This window comes from Humulus lupulus, chromosome 3 (genome assembly GCF_963169125.1).
Source record: "Humulus lupulus chromosome 3, drHumLupu1.1, whole genome shotgun sequence".
Taxonomy (NCBI): domain Eukaryota; kingdom Viridiplantae; phylum Streptophyta; class Magnoliopsida; order Rosales; family Cannabaceae; genus Humulus; species Humulus lupulus.
In genome coordinates, this window is record NC_084795.1 from 46,132,730 (window position 1) to 46,151,039 (window position 18,310).

An 18,310-nucleotide genomic window follows, 5' to 3' on the forward strand; every position below is an offset into this window, starting at 1 on the left:
TGCCTTTAGGTCATCACTCACTTTGAGTTGAAGATCCTTCGCCTCCTGAGCATAGGACTTGCTCGAATGGATCTCGTTGTTCAACTTATAGTTGAGCTGGGCAGAAACAGCAAGAGTCTGACACAAAAAAAAAAATCATCATTAACACTCGGACCGTTTATAAATATAGCTAAAAAAAGAAGAGAAAAGTTACCGTGGCAGCAAGCTCGATACTCTTCTCGTAGAGGGCGGTGCAGTCTCGGGCGTTGTTCAAAAATTGTCATTGGGGAGAGTCGAAACTGCTAAAGCTCTGGCCCACTCGGGACAAGACGTCCGAGCCCAACATGGCCCCATGGGATCCAGCAGCATTGTCAATTACATACTCCTTAACGTGAGTAGAAACTGACAGCTTGTGAGTTAGAGAAGCAGAAGGATTTTTGGGAGGTGGACCGAGTGTCGGGTGAACCAATACAGGAGGTTGAGGCTTGGCCATAATGGAGGCACCGACCTGTGAAGTCGGCACCACAGTGGAGCTCGTGGCAGGCGGAGTCGGGGGAAGAGGTGTCTTTTCGGTCCTCTTAAGGACCTTGGCAGGCCGGTCAACCTTTCGCGACCCCCTGGGGCGCTTGCTCCTCTTGGCACCGCCACTCTCGAGGATATTGTCGAGGTCGGAATCCATAGCACCTGCACAGTTCCAATCGAGGTTAAGCATAGTGCTAACAAACTTGGAAGATATAAAAAAAAAAAAACCAAGTAGAGAAAGACCTAACTGGAACTCTCCCCCGAGCTTGAGCTCGGAGACCATGAAATTCCCCCATCTTCAGAAGAGGCGGGGGGAGTACCTTCCCTATATGTGGATGTCAACCTCGAAAGGTCCCTATAATCATTGGTCCCGTATTGGACGGCTATTCCGTTCCATACCTCGTTCAGGCTATACATGGTATCATACTGCCCGAGCCAACTATCGAACCTATGAACCCGTTCATCTACCCAAGTCCACACATCTACCCAAATCCACACATAGAAGTGGTTCCTATCATCCTCGCACAACACTAACCTATCGGGTTTGTGTTTTAGTAAGGTAGGGGACCACATTTTCGAGCTTAGGATGACTGTACCTTGATCATCCGAGTCTGAGCTCGAAGCTTCATCGTTGGCCTCATTCCCTGATTGCGGGCTCCTTTAGTGAACTGGAGGTGGGGGCCTCACCTCTCTTCTCGGGGGAAGGGCGCCTGTTGGCAAGGGCACGAGCTCCCAACGGTCGTATTTTTTGTTAGACCAATCCGAGGTGGACTGGCCATCTTCCAAGAGCCCGCAAGCTCGAAGTTTACCTTCATGCAAAAGGTATGAGAGTGATCTCCGGCCATAAGGTAGTTGAAGCAGGGTCTTCCTATGCTCCTTCATCTCGTCAGAAGGAGTGGGACGATGATAGTTGGCTAGAAAATAAAATGCAACTCAACTAAGTGCAAGCCTATAGATAAAAGTTCGAGCACAGAGATAAAGGAAGTTGGGGTACTTACGTATCCGTCTGAAGGAATAGCATCGTGACGGAGACAGGTCATCCGTCCAGAAGAAGGCCTTCTTAAAATCAGGAGGATGGTTGGGAAGATCCTCAAACATCTTTTTCTCCTTTGGGTAGCTCGAGAGGTAATAGAAGCCATCTCCTCCCCAAGCTCGGGAGGGATTGCTTTTAAAAAAAAAAAAGATACAAGATCTCTTCTGGCGTGGGTTCTTCCCACTTCAGCTCGTTGTAAATCAACTTCAGGGCAGACAGAACCCTGTACAAATTGGTGTTGAGCTGGAATGGAGCCAACCCAAGGAAGTCTGTGAAGTCCTTGAAGAAAGACTTCAAAGGCAGTAACGCTCCTGCCTTCATATGCTTCTAGCTCCAAGCCGCATACCTCAGCTTGTTATTAGGATTTCCATCTCCTGGGGCACGGCAGCTTCGCTCGCTGGAAGTAGGGGCTCGACACCTTAAGGAGCCTGACATTCTGAGACCGTGGAAGGCCAGGATATCGTTTATTTAGCCTAGTGAGGTAACCGAGATCCAGTAGTGCTCGGCCTCGAAGAACTCCCTCCGTGGCTGCGAGGTAGAAGGTTCCCCCATCAGTGATAATTGGAGCTCTCTCGGGTTGTACGCGATGGTCACTTTCAACCTAGGATCGAGGGGAATCGACCTGGGCCCTGAATCAGATTCTGGATAAAGAGCCTCTCGAAGGACTCTTCTCTTCTTTTCTATGACCTAGACGATTTGGCGACGATAATGAGCTCGGGTTTCTTCCTGTACGACGATAATGAGGTCGTATTCGCGAATCAGACGTTGGTTCCGAGCAAACAGCGATTCTGGGCTAGGAGTTTTTGGCGAATACGGAATTGCAAGCAGTGACCCCCACCGTCTTTCCAAATTCTGTGACATCTAGCAAGAAAGAAAAAAATGGTGAGGGCCATGCAAGCAAAGAATTAAGAATACCGAGCTTAGAGAAACAAGCTCGGGAATGCTTGGTTACAAGATGAGTTCGATCCCGAAGACCCGATTAAGTGCCACGACGTGTATTTCACGAAAAGGGAAGGAAATGGATTTAATTTTTGAAAATCCCGAAGTATCAGGGAAAAAGGTGACGGTTATTTAGAAATGGTAGTCTTGGGTATCGTGCATTCTTTAAAACCAAGATTTTGTACCCGATATCTTGGTGTGCAAGATATGTCTTTTAAATTTTGAAAACCCAGAAAAAAGAGACCTTGTTTGAGTTTGTTCTACATCAAAATTGGATTTGGAACCAGTGACTTAAACCTAGCGTGGAAACTTAAACTTAAAAGCCTATCGGTCAAAGTCTCCTAGCGTGTCAAACTAAAAAATAAACCAGCACATTCCCAAAAATAAGAGAGCAACACAGACAAAAACCGGCATAAAGAAAAACGTAAAGATCGTCAGGTACTTACACAGTGATGGCGATTGTAGAGAAATTGTTGATTGAAGGAGAGGCTGCAGGTATAACCTCACGGTCTCGAACAAGCTGGCGGTCCTTTGTTTCTTTGGCTGGGAGAACATGCAAAAGCAAAAAGCTCTCTGGGATGGCTTCTGGTTTTATCTCTTTTATTTTTTCTCTGGTAAACGTAGAAATGAGGTGAAGAAGATGACTGAAGCCTTATATATAGGCTACTAGAAATGATAATAGAATGAATGATCTGGACCATTGGCCAGAATCCTTATAAAATCCGACGGCCAGGGACAAATGAAAAGATGGTACCGAAAAGGTTGCAGGCGAACGATCGTGGGCGGATTTCTAAGGTACTCGAGTATCTTGGATGAGCAATACCCAACTGACACGTGTCCACCCTCAAGTATGTGTGACGGTGCGGTTCCCGAAGAAAGTAGTTCAAAAGTTTCCTTCTCATAGGATTCGAACAAATACTTTTGAGGGGGCAAAATGTTACACCCAGATTTCGAGCCTTAAGAATTGTGATCTCGAAAGTTGGATTCGTCAGGTATGGACTCGTAATGTCTAGAATCCTTGCATCGAACCTACAAAGCAGGGGCAACCTCGAAGATGGTAGCCTTGAAATCCTCACAAGCTCGAACGACAGACATCGAAGTACGTCTATTCTTGGATGACCTCGGATCAGGAGTTTCGAGCCAGACATAAGTATGAGCTCGAAGCCACATGATCTCAGGGAATATACTACAACTCGAAAGTCATTAAGAGACCTGGGTTGGCACGGCACTGACGATGTAGATTGATAACTTTGAATATCTTAGTGAGTCATTTTGGAGAGACGCAGTCAACATTTATTGTTGTAAATTCCCTATAATAAAAGGATATTTATTATTCAGTTATACGCCCCCTGGTCTTCAAGTGACGTTTCCTTGTATATAGGAGTTACAGGCTTTTAAAGCCATTAAATTTATTTACATAAAGAATAACCTCCCAGAAACGTGTGGGATGGTATCCTGAGACTTCCTCTATAAATAGAGAAGTCCTGTACATTTGTAAAAGACCGAAATTTTGTGATCTTGAGGGAAACTCTGGAGAATTCATTCTTAAAGAATTTCCAGAAATCATCTTTAAGTCCTAATAACAAAGACTCGTGGACTAGGCAGAGTTAACTGTTGAACCACGTAAAAAATCATGTTGGTATTATTATATTTTTCTGGCCATAACTAATTATTGTTTACGTGCTCTATATTCACTGTTGATGAAAAACGTCGTCAACATGATTATTTTCTACTTCAACAAAAACATATTATAACAAAATTTATAAATATTGAATTAGTTTATCCATATTACTATCTATTAAGTCATATAAAAAATATTAAATATTTAAGTTATTTGTATAAGCTATAATATACAAATAAAAAATATCTCTGACAGTAAATATTATTTAAAAAATTATGTTTATATAAATTTAAGTTCTTAATTTTATTTAATATTAATGTTTAAACAGAAAGATAAAATTTATAATTTGAGGGATATTGAGAATAGCAATCCCACAAACTCATGAGATTACCAATCTCATTTTTTAATCTCAAATTAGTGCAACTCACATATTTTTCATTATTATTCAAAATATATATAAGTAAATAAAGATAATGATAATTTTGAGGGTGTGAATGCATTGAAAAAAAAAAGGAAAAGTTGAGTCATTGATATTTTAGTTATTAGTATCTTTTAAGGGATTAACTTTACTCAATTTTCGGACTGCTAAAATTCTTTGTTATTGTTTATTCATAATTCAAGGTTTACCCACAACTAAAATTAAGACCAAAACACAAAAGTGGGGTTAAATTTGATACCAAAAGTTGATAAATAATCCAGATCTAAAAGCGATGTAAAAATGAATATTAAATTAATAATAATTTAATATTCATTGAAAATATAAAAAATAATTTTTCTATTTTTTACTTTTTATTTTTTAAGAAGTTAAAAAGTCTACACTTAATGTCAATAATAAATAAGAGACCAAAAATAAAAATTAAGACAAAAAAGTAAATAAAAAATATATTATTTATTGCTGATCCAAATTAGCATGTGATAAATTTGGCACAACTTTTAGCACGCATCATAGATTTACGATGCTTCAAGACCATCGACAATATTGTGCTATATTTGGCATAAAAAGTTAATAAGTTACATATTTATTAGAGTTACACTTAGTTTGTTAGCTCCCTTAACTTATTTTGCTTCTTGATTAGTTATAGTGTTACTATTTTTGGTTATGCACCAAGTTGTATTATCTGTCTATATATAGGACAGTAGACTCATGTTGTAAAAAGCAAGAAACTCATTATCAATACAAACAAAGTTTTCTCCTTTGTTTTCTTTGTTTCTTTTCTCTCGGTGCTCTAGCACTATTATGGTATGAGTGTTCATCTAAGATCTTCATCTTCTTCCAGATCTGCAACAATGACATGCACAAATCGATTCTCCAACCCAGAAGGTGCCGATGACACCCATGCTCATGATCCCCAATTCAACGAAGATCCCCATTCGTCCATGGCTGACAGCTCCACCAATCTCCGGCAACTTGATCAACCAACTCACGAAGTTGTGTCCAACCCATACTTTCTGAGCTCAAGAGATCACCCCGGACTAATTCTTGTCTCTAAACTCCTCACCGATTCAAACTTTCAGTCTTGGAAAATGGCTATTTTCACAGCTCTTCCTACCAAGAACAAAACTGTGTTTATTGATGGTACTCTTTCTAAACCTAATGCTTCTAACCCTCTCTTTAGTTCTTGGACCAAGTGCAATAACATGGTCATGTCTTGGATGCTCCACTCGATCTCCTTCGACATTACTCAAAGCATAATGTTCTTTGATCTTGCCTCTAATATGTGGAATGACCTAACTAAGTATTTCAACCAAGGAAATGGACCTAGAATTTTCGAATTGAAGACCAATCTTCAAGGTCTACACCAAGGAGATCACTCGGTCACATCTTACTACACCAAACTCAAATCTATGTGGGATGAATTGAAGGAATTCCAACCAGCCCCTCACTGTTCTTGCGGTGCTTTGATGAAATTTAGTTATTACTTCAACCAAGAGAAAGTCCTCCAATTCTTGACAGGCCTAAATGAAAGCTAAAATTTGGTAAGGGCTCAAATCATTCTTATTGATCCTCTTCCATCTCTTTCCAAAGTTTTTGCAATGGTTGTTCGAGAAGAGATGCAAAAAGAACCATTGGTCTTCTCAACAAATCACCCTTGCTTCGGCTATCTCAAACCCACCACATCAATCTCGAAACAAGAAACCAAGACTCACTTGCTCTCATTGCAACAAACCAGGTCACTTGGTGGACAAGTGTTTCTTTTTACATGGATTCCCACCTGGTTATGGTGACAAAAGAAAGACTGAAAAATCAACTCCGGCTGTCAATCACACAAGCACAAGCCAAAACTCATCTGCCCCATCGGCTTCTACAACAAATCAAGCACTGAATACTCACTACCAGCAACTCATTTCTTTACTGAGTCAACAACTCCAAAGCAATGCCCCTCAGGTTGATTCCACTTAGGTCATAGAAGCTTACCAGGAAGAAACCACTCCAGCACCCGTTGCTTCAAACTTTTCTGGTAAGTCTTCCCTAAAATCTAATGTTTATTGGGTTGTTGACAATGGTACAACTCACCACATATGCCATGATTCTCACTTGTTTCATTCTTTTACCAATTCTTCTTTTCCTCCAAATGTTATTTTGCCTAATGGTGAAACTATTGTTTTCCATAATGTTGGAATTGTTCATATTAACAAACATATTGTTCTTTATGTTCCAAACTTCCAACTTAACCTCGTTTCTGTCAATCATTTTCTCAAAGCCACTTCTAACATCATGGTTTTCATTGCTGCCTCATGCATAATCCAGGAACCAACCCAAAATTTGGAGATTGGGATTGTTGAAAGACTACAACTTTTACACACTCAAGCAAGATCTTTCTATTTTACCTTGCTCCATTTTTTCTATTACTCTTGTAATTCCTCTACTGATGTAAACATTTGGCATACACGCCTAGGTCACCCATCATTGTACGTCGCAAATTCAATCAATAAAAAGCTTGTTTTTTCTTTTCCAAAAGCTCAAAATTATCATTGTTCTATATGTCATTTGGCTAAACAAAAAAGATTGCATTTTCCATCAAATAAGCACTTTGCTGAAAACATTTTTGACTTAATCCATCTGGACATTTGGGGACCTTTTCCCATCATAAGTATAGAAGGATTCAAGTAATCCTTAACTATTATTGATGATAAATCAAGGTTCACTTGGATGTATTTACTCAAAGCTAAATCTGATGTCAAAGATATCATTCCATCCCTTTTTTCAAATGGTAAATACTCAGTTCTCAATTAATATCAAAGCAATCCGGACTAACAATGCCAAATAGCTAAATTTAACATCATTTTATGCCACTAAAGGGATCATACATTACCACTCATGTGTTGATACCCCTCAACAAAATTATGTGGTTGAAAGAAAACATCAACATATTTTAAATGTTGGTTGAACTCTCTTATTTCAATCTCACTTACCATTAGTTTATTGGTCATTTATCATTAGGACATCAACATACCTCATTAATATAACCCCTTCGATTATTTTGAAAGGACAAACATCTTTTTAAGTCCTATATCAAAAAGCACCTCTTTATGATCATTTAAGAAATTTTGGTTGCTTGGCTTATGCCTCCACACTCAATAGCACAAGACATAAGTTCTCACCTCGTTCTCGTGCCTCTGTTTTTATTGGGTACCCCAAAGGCATGAAAGCTTACTTTTTATTAGACTTAGAAATAAATCAAATATTCATATCAAGGGAAACCAAATTTCATGAAAGTATATACCCTTTTCAAAGTCAATTACAAAATACAGACATTGATGATTTTTTTCCCAATAACTATCATTCCATCAATGGCCCTACCTCAATCTGCTCCACTGACTTTGACAAAATCCACCAAGTCTCAAATGAAACCTACCACTACTCGCAAAGGAAGGCCAATCACCAAACCCACCCACTTTGATGAATTTGTGTGCCATTTTTCCCAAGCTTCCACTTCTACATCTCATCTTATATCTAACTCCCTAAATTACAGCAAACTCACACCCTCTTTTCGAGCTGATGTCTTGGCCACTAACACTATTATTGAGCCAAAATCTTATGAGCAAGCTTTCCTCTATCCTGAATGGCAACAAGCCATGAAGGAGGAATTACAAGCTCTAGAGCTCAATAACACATGGACCATAGTTCACCATCTCTTGGCCACAAAGATATTGGTAGCAAATGGGTATAAGATCAAATACAAACCCAATGGTAGAATAGATTAGAATAAGGCACGCCTTGTTGCCAAAGGATATACCCAACAACAAGGAATTGACTATTTACAAACTTATGCTCCTATAGCTAAGTTTAATACTCTCAAAATATTACTTGTTGTTGCTGCCTTAAAACAATGGCATCTCCATAAAATGGAAATAAATAACGCATTCCTTCATGGTGACTTAGAAGAGGATGTTTACATGACAATACTCAAAGGCTATCAACCTTCCTCTTCTTTACCCGAGAATTTTTTTTGCAAGCTCCAAAAAAGCCTATATGGTTTAAAACAAGCTTCACGACAATAGTATGCCAAGCTAGTTCCACCTCGTTTGCTAATGGTTTCATACAATCACCTTTCGATCATTATCTTTCTACCAAAAATGAAAATGGAAATTTCTTAGCAATATTAGTCTATGTTGACGACATATTTGTTGCTAGTAACAATCCTACAGTCATTTCCAACTTCACAAAAACTCTGATAGTAAATTCAAACCCAAAGACCTTGGACATCTTCGTTTCTTTCTCGGTCTTGAGATTGCTCGCTGTAATGCCCAAAAATCCCTAATGAGGTTTAATGGTTGGATTGGTAGGCCGGGAGGGACATAATTGATTTATTATGCCTTTAAATGATTATGTGCATGTTTATGTGAATTATATATTATAATATGATGTTCAATTCATGCATGTGGGTCCACATTTCATGACAGGGGCATTTTGGTAATTTGGCCTGTTGAGGGCGTAATTGTGTATTTTCATGCATGTTGGTGAATCATTGATGAGACCACATTATAATGTGGATTTTTTCGAGCCATTCGGCATGAGACGATCTTTGAGTGCAAGTTAGTGGTTTTGTCATAACAGGATTAAGTTTCGAGCTCGGGGTGAGTCTTGGGGTAATTTAGTGATTAGATCATTACCGAGAATAAAAGGGTAATGGGATATGGTTTATTGGTATTTGAGAATAATGGAAATAACGGGAATTGGAGAGTGTTAATTAAGATTAACGAAATAGGCGAGAAATGATGGTTTTACCCTTGTGAACCTTTAAAAGACTTTAAATGACCTAGGGGCAATAAGGCCTTTTCACCCTAAGGATATATTTAAACCATTGAAGGTCGTAGAACCTTGCCAAAACAGAGTGAGCTTCTTTATCTCTCGTACACCATTTCTTCTCATTTTCTTATTGGATTTTTGAGCTTAATTTGAGGAACCAAGCTAAGGAAGTGGACCTTGAGGGCTTGCAGTTGTGTTCCACCATTGAAGAGGGTTCTAAATTGATGGTAAGGTTCTAGCCATTAAAACTCTGGTTCTTGCCCTATTTTTCATTTTGGTTTTCAGCTGGATTTTTGAGTTGGATAATGGGAATTGATGGGAGTTTTTGGCAAGGGTTGCTTGGGTTATGGTGCCTAGGACTTGTGTATATGGTTTTTGGGTTCAATTGGGAGTTGGAATGAGGTTTGGAAGCTTGTTTTTCAGGTTGGAAATGGAGGAATCGAATGAGGGAAAAACCAGGGCTGATCAGCCTGGTCCTAGCGCTACAACGCCTAAAGGAGGGCGCTACAGCGCTAGCCAGGGCTAGTCAACCCTGCTTGTAGCGCTGGGGCGCTAGGGGGGTAGCGCTATAGCGCTACCCTGCTTTTCCAAATTCCTGTTTTGGGCATTTTTTAGGGTTTTTAGCTTGGGGTTTCAATTCCTAAGGCTCTGGATCGAATCTACTCACTGATTGGGTACTATTCGAGGTCCCGGGAGTGAGGTTTAGGTCAAGACCCTTTTATGATTGATTTTCATTAATGGGGATTATAATTGGTTATGAATATGTGACCGCTAAGGAATCAAAGGGTCGATCGTTCTCAAGGGTCGTTCTTTTACTATTTCTCGCTCGAACCAGAGGTAAGAAAACTGTACCCCATATGTGGCATGCATGGTTATTATTGAGGCATGTTGAGTGTTTAAATGTGGACATTGATTGCATATCAATTGCTTAGAAAATCTTGCTTATTTGTGAATGGCACTGATCTATGAGTCAGGAATCGGCAATGGTGTCAGTACTAACTGTGAAGCTGTGACTTACTAGTCAAGTTCGGCAGTAGTACTGAGCACTGGTCGTATGGTATTGGCTTAAGAGTCAAGAACAGTTTTAGCGTATTTAACTCAAGCCAAAAAGATTAGATCTAATCGACATCAACATTGAATGACTCATCATGAGCATTAATGCCGAACCGACCTCAAGTTCGATGAAAACTAAAAGCACTTGTCTAGTCTCATGACTAGTCACTTAGAGCCAGGGCCAAAAGGCCCATGTGACTGCATCGTCACATGGATAGGGTGCGGAGCCCAAGTTAGTGACTCACTCATCTGATTCAAGTTGTGACTCCATGATCACTCATCTGATTTCAAGCTAGTGACTTACTCATCAGCCACTCATTTGTTTAAGTTAGTGACTTACTCATCAGTCACTCATCTAATTAGGGCTACAAGCCCCAACAAGGTTACCAAAACCTTGAAGTGATATTCACTCATCTGTTTAGGGCTATAAGTCCTGTATGATTATCATGATCATCATTTGATATTATATACATGCAGTAATGAGTTTTCTTGCTGAGCCTTGGCTCACGGGTGCTATGTGGTGCAGGTAAAGGGAAAGAAAAGCTCACCCAGCCTTGAGTGGAGAGCTTAGGTGGCGATGTGTACATATGCGGCCGCTTGACCACCACGGCCAAGGTGTTTCTCAAAAGAACTAGGGGCTAACCCTATTTTTGCCGCTTAGGTCGGCGGGTTGTTATTTTACACTATAATGATCATTTTGGATTGTAAATAACTTGTAAATGCTTTTATGGGTCCATGAATAGTTTTATGTTTTAAATAAAATATATCATTTCCTTTTGATCAAATTTTTTTCACCTTAGCCTATTAATAACACCTATATGCACGTTTATAACCAAATGACTCGATTAGCAAGTTAAGCACAGTTCAAAGCTCATAGTAACTGTCTTGGAGTAACCAGGGCGTTACACTCGCAATCCTAAGGGCATTTATGTATCTCAACAATCATTCACTCTTCAATTACGCTCGGATACTGGTTTTTTAAGGAGCTAAACCTGCTTCCATTCCTATGGAACCTAATCTCAAATTGAGTAATGATAGTGGCGATCTTCTAGACAACCCCACTTCATATCGTAGCTTGATTGGGAAACTAATTTACCTCATTATCACTCGGCCTGACATATCTTTTGTTGTCAATAGGCTTATTCAGTTTCTTAGTTCTCCTAGAGTTCCACATCAACAAGTTACTCGCCGAATCTTACAATACTTGAAAGCAACACTAGGACAAGGCCTTTTCTTTTTTGCTAAGTCTACTTCTCAGGTGTCTGCCTATGACAAGACTAGCCTCAATGCTCAAAATATTCAAATCAAGCTCTTCGTCGATGCTGATTAGGGTGCTTGCCTTGAAACTCATCGCTCCGTACCTGACTTTTGTGTGTTCCTTGGTGATTCCCTCGTCTCTTGGAAGTCCAAAAAGCAATAAACAGTCTCTAGATCCTCTGCTGAAGCTGAATACCAAGCCATGGAAAATGAAATGTGTGAAGTCACATGGATCTTGGCTTTACTTAAATACTTTGATCTCTACCATTTGCAACCTGCCATACTATATTGTGACAACAACGCTGCTATCCACATCTCGAAAAATCCAATTTTTTATGAGAGGACCAAACATGTTGATATAGACTGCCACATTGTTCGGGAAAAAATCACCAAAGACACTCAAATTGATACATGTCAACACCAAAGACAACTTGGCTGATGTTTTTACAAAGGCTCTCTTTCCAGCTCCTTTTAAGACAATTATATCCAAGATGGGTGTCATTAACACACACACTCCATCTTGAAGGGGCATATTAGAGTTAAACTTAGTTTGTTAGCTTAGTTAGTTAGCTCCCTTAACTGATTTTGCTTCTTGATTAGTTACAGTGTTAACTAATTTCGGTTATGCACCAAGTTGTATTAGCTGCCTATATATAGGACAATAGACTAATGTTGTAAAAAGCAAGAGACTCATTTTCAATACAAAACAAAGTTTTCTTCTCTGTCTTCTCTATTTCTTTTGTCTCGATGCTCTAGCACTAATAATATTTGACACAACTTTTGTCTCGGTGCTCTAGCACTAATAATATTTGACACAACTTTTCCAATTGTACTCTAATATACAATTATAAAAACTGATACAAAAATGAATCATTCATTAATGCTCATTTAATATTTATTTAAAATATGAAGAAAAAAATAGTTTTCTTTCTAATTTTATTATTAGCCCACTACAGAAATAAAAAAATTAAGTAAAAAGTCTACATTTACATTTAACTCGAACACTAAAAAATAATAAAAAATACATAAAAGTAAATCAAAAAGCAATTAATTAATGCTGATCCAAATATGCATCATGCTATATTGTAAGCCAATTTTGGCACATCACTGGGGCAACTTTTCTATTTTTAAAGTGAGTTATATTTTAGCACCGCGCACCAATTTAACACTCCATTGGAGATGCTAAAATAACACATTCCACATTCAAACATTAGTTTTTACCACATTTATGCGATAATTATAAATAAAATTTTGAGATTATTATTTGGTTAATATATAGATTATATAGTCAACTAACTAAAAATGTAGATACAATAAATATATAAATATAGAGTAATGATATGTGTACCAAAATTATGTATTAAAATATTACACCAAATGACGTGACACTTTCATTTGACCAATCAAATTATTTCAGGCGGGACCTGTTGTTTTAAAAAATAGTGCTACATCAATTGGTATAATATTTTTGTGCATAATTTTGTTGCACATATCATTATTCATAAATTTATTTATATAATCCAACCCTTTATTTGGATGGATGCATGCAACACAATCTAGTAGAAAGAAAGAAAAAACGCTCTTTCATGATACTTTTTTTAGAATCATATCCATAGTTTGATAGTAGTGGTACTTAGGGATAGAAACGGGGTGAGTAAATGGCAAGGGGTGCTCCCATCACCCCATACCCATTAACTATTTTAATCCCCGTCCCCGCCCCTTTCCCCGCATATTCTACGTTGGTGGCGGAGCGGGGAATCTCTATGGGTAACCATTTATTAATAAGTAAACTAAAACAAATGTAGATTACCTAAATTAATAAATATTACACTATATTGATAGTTTAAAGTATTAAATATTATCCAAAATAAAATTAAAAAACTTTAAAATGTTACTTATATGTTAGAAAAAAGAAGCATGGAAAATAAATAAAAAATTAAACAGTGTCTCGTTGGGACAGGGAGTGTTATCTCCATCTCCACTCTGTTTAATATTTGGGAATAGAAAATAACATTTATTCTCACTCCATTACCCATTTAAGCAGGGATTCCCTACCCCATTAGAGATGGGTCCCCACGGGAGTTCTATGTCCATGGAGAAAATTTTCATCTCTAGTACTGCGTAAGATTTTTTTTTATTTTGGGGAGATGATATGTCAAATGAGATTGGTCCTTTGAAAATAAATAAAAATTATGTTAAATGATAATTACTGATTACAAGGACAGTGACACGTGTGGATATAAATGTGGTTTTCTAATGAAAGAAACGTTATGACTTAATTCGGCATAGTTGCCTGCACTTAAAAAAAATTCAAACACATTTAAAAAAAAAAATCAAACAATTACTTTCATTGAATTAATTAATGACCCAATACAAATATCATTTAGCACAATGTGTTAACTAACATTTATCATATGTGAAAGAAGAAGAAAAAATGCTACATTTAACATTTGGTCAGACGTACATATAGTGTTATACATATTAATATGTTCTTTTTATTCCTTTTTTTATGAACTGATAATATGTACGTATTTTATTTAGTTCATTTTCATGCACTTTAATTGATCATTTATATGTATATGTATATGATATGATTACTTTAAATTATAGAAAAATAAAGATACATTTGAATACTACATAAATAAAATAAGCTATAATTTAAAATTAATTTGGAAAGAAGAAAAAAAAAGTTGATTGGGAATATTTTTTAGATTACCATATATTATGATGTATTGGAATGATTTAAATGCAAAAAAATTAATATTTCTAGAATGTCGATATAATTAAATAAAGTAAAAAAGAAATAAAGTAACAGAATGATTTAATGCATTGTAGTCATGATTTTTTGTTGTTGTTGTTGTCAATTCTGATAGTTTGAGTGTATTAATACTAAATATTGATAAGATTTTGAAAGAGCCTAAGGAATAAATTAAAATGACACTCAAACAAAGGTCAAGAATGAAATTAACAATGTGGCCAGGCCAATTACCTATAGTTATTAGCCTATGATCATATATAATTGTAATGAGTAACATAGAAATTTAATTGTTATATATACAAATTAATGACATTTAAAGAACCAAATCATAATAACACCCCTTTTGAGCAAAGTTTTGAAAACCATGAAAAACTTTAACAAGGTCTAAATGGAATTACGACTAACTAATAATTCATTCAATGAAATATTTGTAGTATGCATACACACACATGCATCTCTTATTAATTTCATATGTTCCTTTACAATATTATTAAATTCAAGAATCTTGACCTATGATTTGTGCATGAAAAGTCTAAATATCAATGCTCTTGGTTACTCTCATAGGATAATAAGATAATCAAAGCTACATAAACTCAATCTTATAATTAGTACTTAATTAATGAACTATTCACTCAAGCCCAAAATGTTTTTTCTAAATTTTATTTCATTAAAGTGACCTTAAAGTATATGTACCAATTAAAATAAAGTATTTACCAATTGGAAAACCATATGAAACGAGACCAAAAATTAAATAGAATTTAATTCAAATTTAATAAAAAAAATAGAAAATTAACTACATTCCCATAGGTATGTGAGAATGGAGCTATAATATATATACCTGTACTTTTCTCTTTTTACCTTTATGATGATGGTATGGAAATTACAAACTATATAAATTAGACATTTAAAGGTTGTCTATATATTGACTAATATGATGGTAGGGTTACTATTATAATATATAATTTGTTTTTTTTTCCTCTTACACAAACTTAAATGCTTTTATTATTTTCATATATATATATATACATTACTAATTTTAGTTTCTAAATAAAAAAAATTTAACTAACAAATAATATCTAGTTAGAATGTTTTTGGTTGTTATTTTATCGGTTTTATACCTTTTTACTTTCAATAATTTGTTTAATACTCACTTACTAAATCTGTGATTTTAAAAATACAAAATTACACCCTTATATTTTTATTTAAAATTTAATAATACCAATTTTTTTTTTTGTTTTACCATACTATTACCCACTTAAACAATTTTTTTGTCAAAATTAATATTAATAACACAATAATACTTTCCATTCCATTGAAATAAAATCAATCATTTTAAATAAAACAAATTGATTTTTAAATATTCTAAGAATTTTTTTAAAAATTATTTAACACACTACAATAAAAAAAATTATTTCAAACAGTACAATAATTTTTTTATTTAAATAAACTCTTTAAAATATTTTATAATAAAAATAATTTCTAGTAAATAAAAAGAAGTTATGATTATCTAATTAGAATTACTTTTGACAAAAAATTATTTAAGTGTGTATTTTGTATTATTTAGTAAAACACAAGGATGTTAATATTCGGTAATATTAAAACCACAATGGTGTAAATGATATTTAAACAAAATACAGAGGTGTAATATGGTATATTTTTTTAAATCACAAAAAATGTAAGTGGGTATTTTGAAAATATATAAGGGAGTAAATCAGTACATAGCCAATTATATATAATAAAAAAAATTAACTTTGGCCCACATTTTATTTTTCTATCAATTTTTTTCCATATTCATATGAATCTTACATTTTTTTTTGTTGCTGCTCAAGGGGTCGGATCCAATAGGCGTGATGGAGGAATTTTTGTTGCTGCTCACTCTATCTTAGATCTAGTATTACGAAGGGAAAATGTGGGTGGAGGAGATTAGAGTTGGCAAGCTTGGATGGATCTTGTGGTGGTGCTTCGGATGTTCTCTCTTCTCACCAAATAAAGATGGAGGTCTTCTTGTTTGGCAGAAGTCTGGATCCATTGATGCTAGGATTTCCTTCCATATTCTAGATGTTCTTGCTCGACTTTGGTTTTTCTCTTAAATCTGATAGTTTAGTGTTGATGTTGTTTTATTTAATTTTGTTTTTTTTTTGATGTTTTTAGTTATGTTGTTTGTGCCAGTTTTGGTCTTTCACTTGTTTGGGATTTAAGGGTAAGTCTCCTTACCCAAGTAAAAGATATTCTCTAGTAGTGAATGAAATCATTGAGCTTATCATCAACATCAAGTATCAACATACTTCCTCACAAAGAAATATACAAATGCTATAATTCTATAATTTAGATGAGATTAATTATCACTAATTAAATTGCATTAACAAATAGCAACAATAAACTTCCTTAAAAAAACCACTCTTCCTACTTGCTGAAAACTCATAGACATTGTGTCCGTACCTTTATTATACTAACATGAATGATTAGAGCACTCCCAATTAATGTTTTACTTTATATTTTAAAATACTTTCCAAAACACATATTTTTCTATTTTACTTCTAAGTTTTACATTATATAATACATCAGATTCTTTATATATTTATCTACATCATTTAAATATTATATATTTAAATATATTTTATTCATTAAAATAAAATAAAATAATTAAAAAGAAATAATAAATATATATACTAAATGGGTGAGAAAAAACTTAAAAAGAAAAATAATAATATTAAAATATTATATAAATGATATGTAAATGTAGATATAAATTAATTGGAGGTTGTGCATATTTATTATAAATATATATATAAAGGAGCTAATAGAAGATATTTTTATGAGTTTTAGCTAAATATTATAGAGAAAGTGTATTACAAAATACACCACCAAAATATTTTTTTTTTATAATTTAGTTCAAACTTTTATATTATACCATACATCAATTTCTTTATTTTTTTTCTCTACATCATTTAAATATTATATTTTTTAAAAATATTTTATTAATTTTAAGAAATATAATAATTTCACACTCATATATACAAAAATTTATAAAAAATAATAAAATATTTATAGCTTGATGAATAACATTTTACTACATATAAAAAAAATACTATTTATTTAAATAAAAAAAATATAACTTTATTACTTGTTAGAAAAGATTATTTAAATTTTTTTCCTCATTTTCCCTCGTTCATTTATCAACCGGTGATTCTTAATTTTTTTTCTCAATTAAATCAATAAATTAAAATTCGGTAATGATTACTTCTAACTTGTAAATCTTTTGATTATATCACTTTCTAAAGAGATATGTCTGTTGATGTGATTGATGACAAAGTTAAAAAAAATTACGTCAAATTTAATTATGATCATTTTTTTTAGGGTGATAAATTCAAGAAGCAAAATTATCAAGATTTTATTATATATTATAGAAAATTAATCTAACGTAGAAATAATTGTTACTATTTCTAATTAAAAAACGTAGTTGTATAAAAAAAAATTAGGGACCATTTGATAAATTTAAAGTTCTTAAATTATATATAGTTCATTGTTCTAATTGAATAATTTGTACTCATTTTAAGGATAAATATATAACGCATATTGAATATAATTTCATTATTGCATAGATCTTAAATATATAGCAGTCATTTACAAATATAAATGTCATAATTTTAACTACAATATTAAATTATTAGTATTATATCCAGCACATTAATTATATATTGTGCATATTTTTTTAGAATACAAAATGAATCAATTTAGACCAACTTTTCAAAAGAGAAACGATTGAAGATTTCTGACTTGTATACATAGTATCGTGATCAATCAAAGTACATTCACCACACAAATTTTGATTTAAGATTAATAATTTAATTAGGAGATATAATGTAGTGAATAATTAATATATATACTAAGTTGCAA

At 34.5% G+C, this 18,310-nt stretch overlaps 1 protein-coding gene across 1 annotated transcript; it reads left to right on the forward strand.

The window, feature by feature from the left end:
• The first annotated feature begins 5,381 nt into the window (after window positions 1-5,381).
• LOC133824068 (uncharacterized) lies at window positions 5,382-6,065 on the forward strand. Its single transcript, XM_062256929.1, has one exon. The coding sequence runs from the start codon at window positions 5,382-5,384 to the stop codon at window positions 6,063-6,065; it is 684 nt and encodes a 227-aa protein (XP_062112913.1).
• Window positions 6,066-18,310: the final 12,245 nt, after the last annotated feature.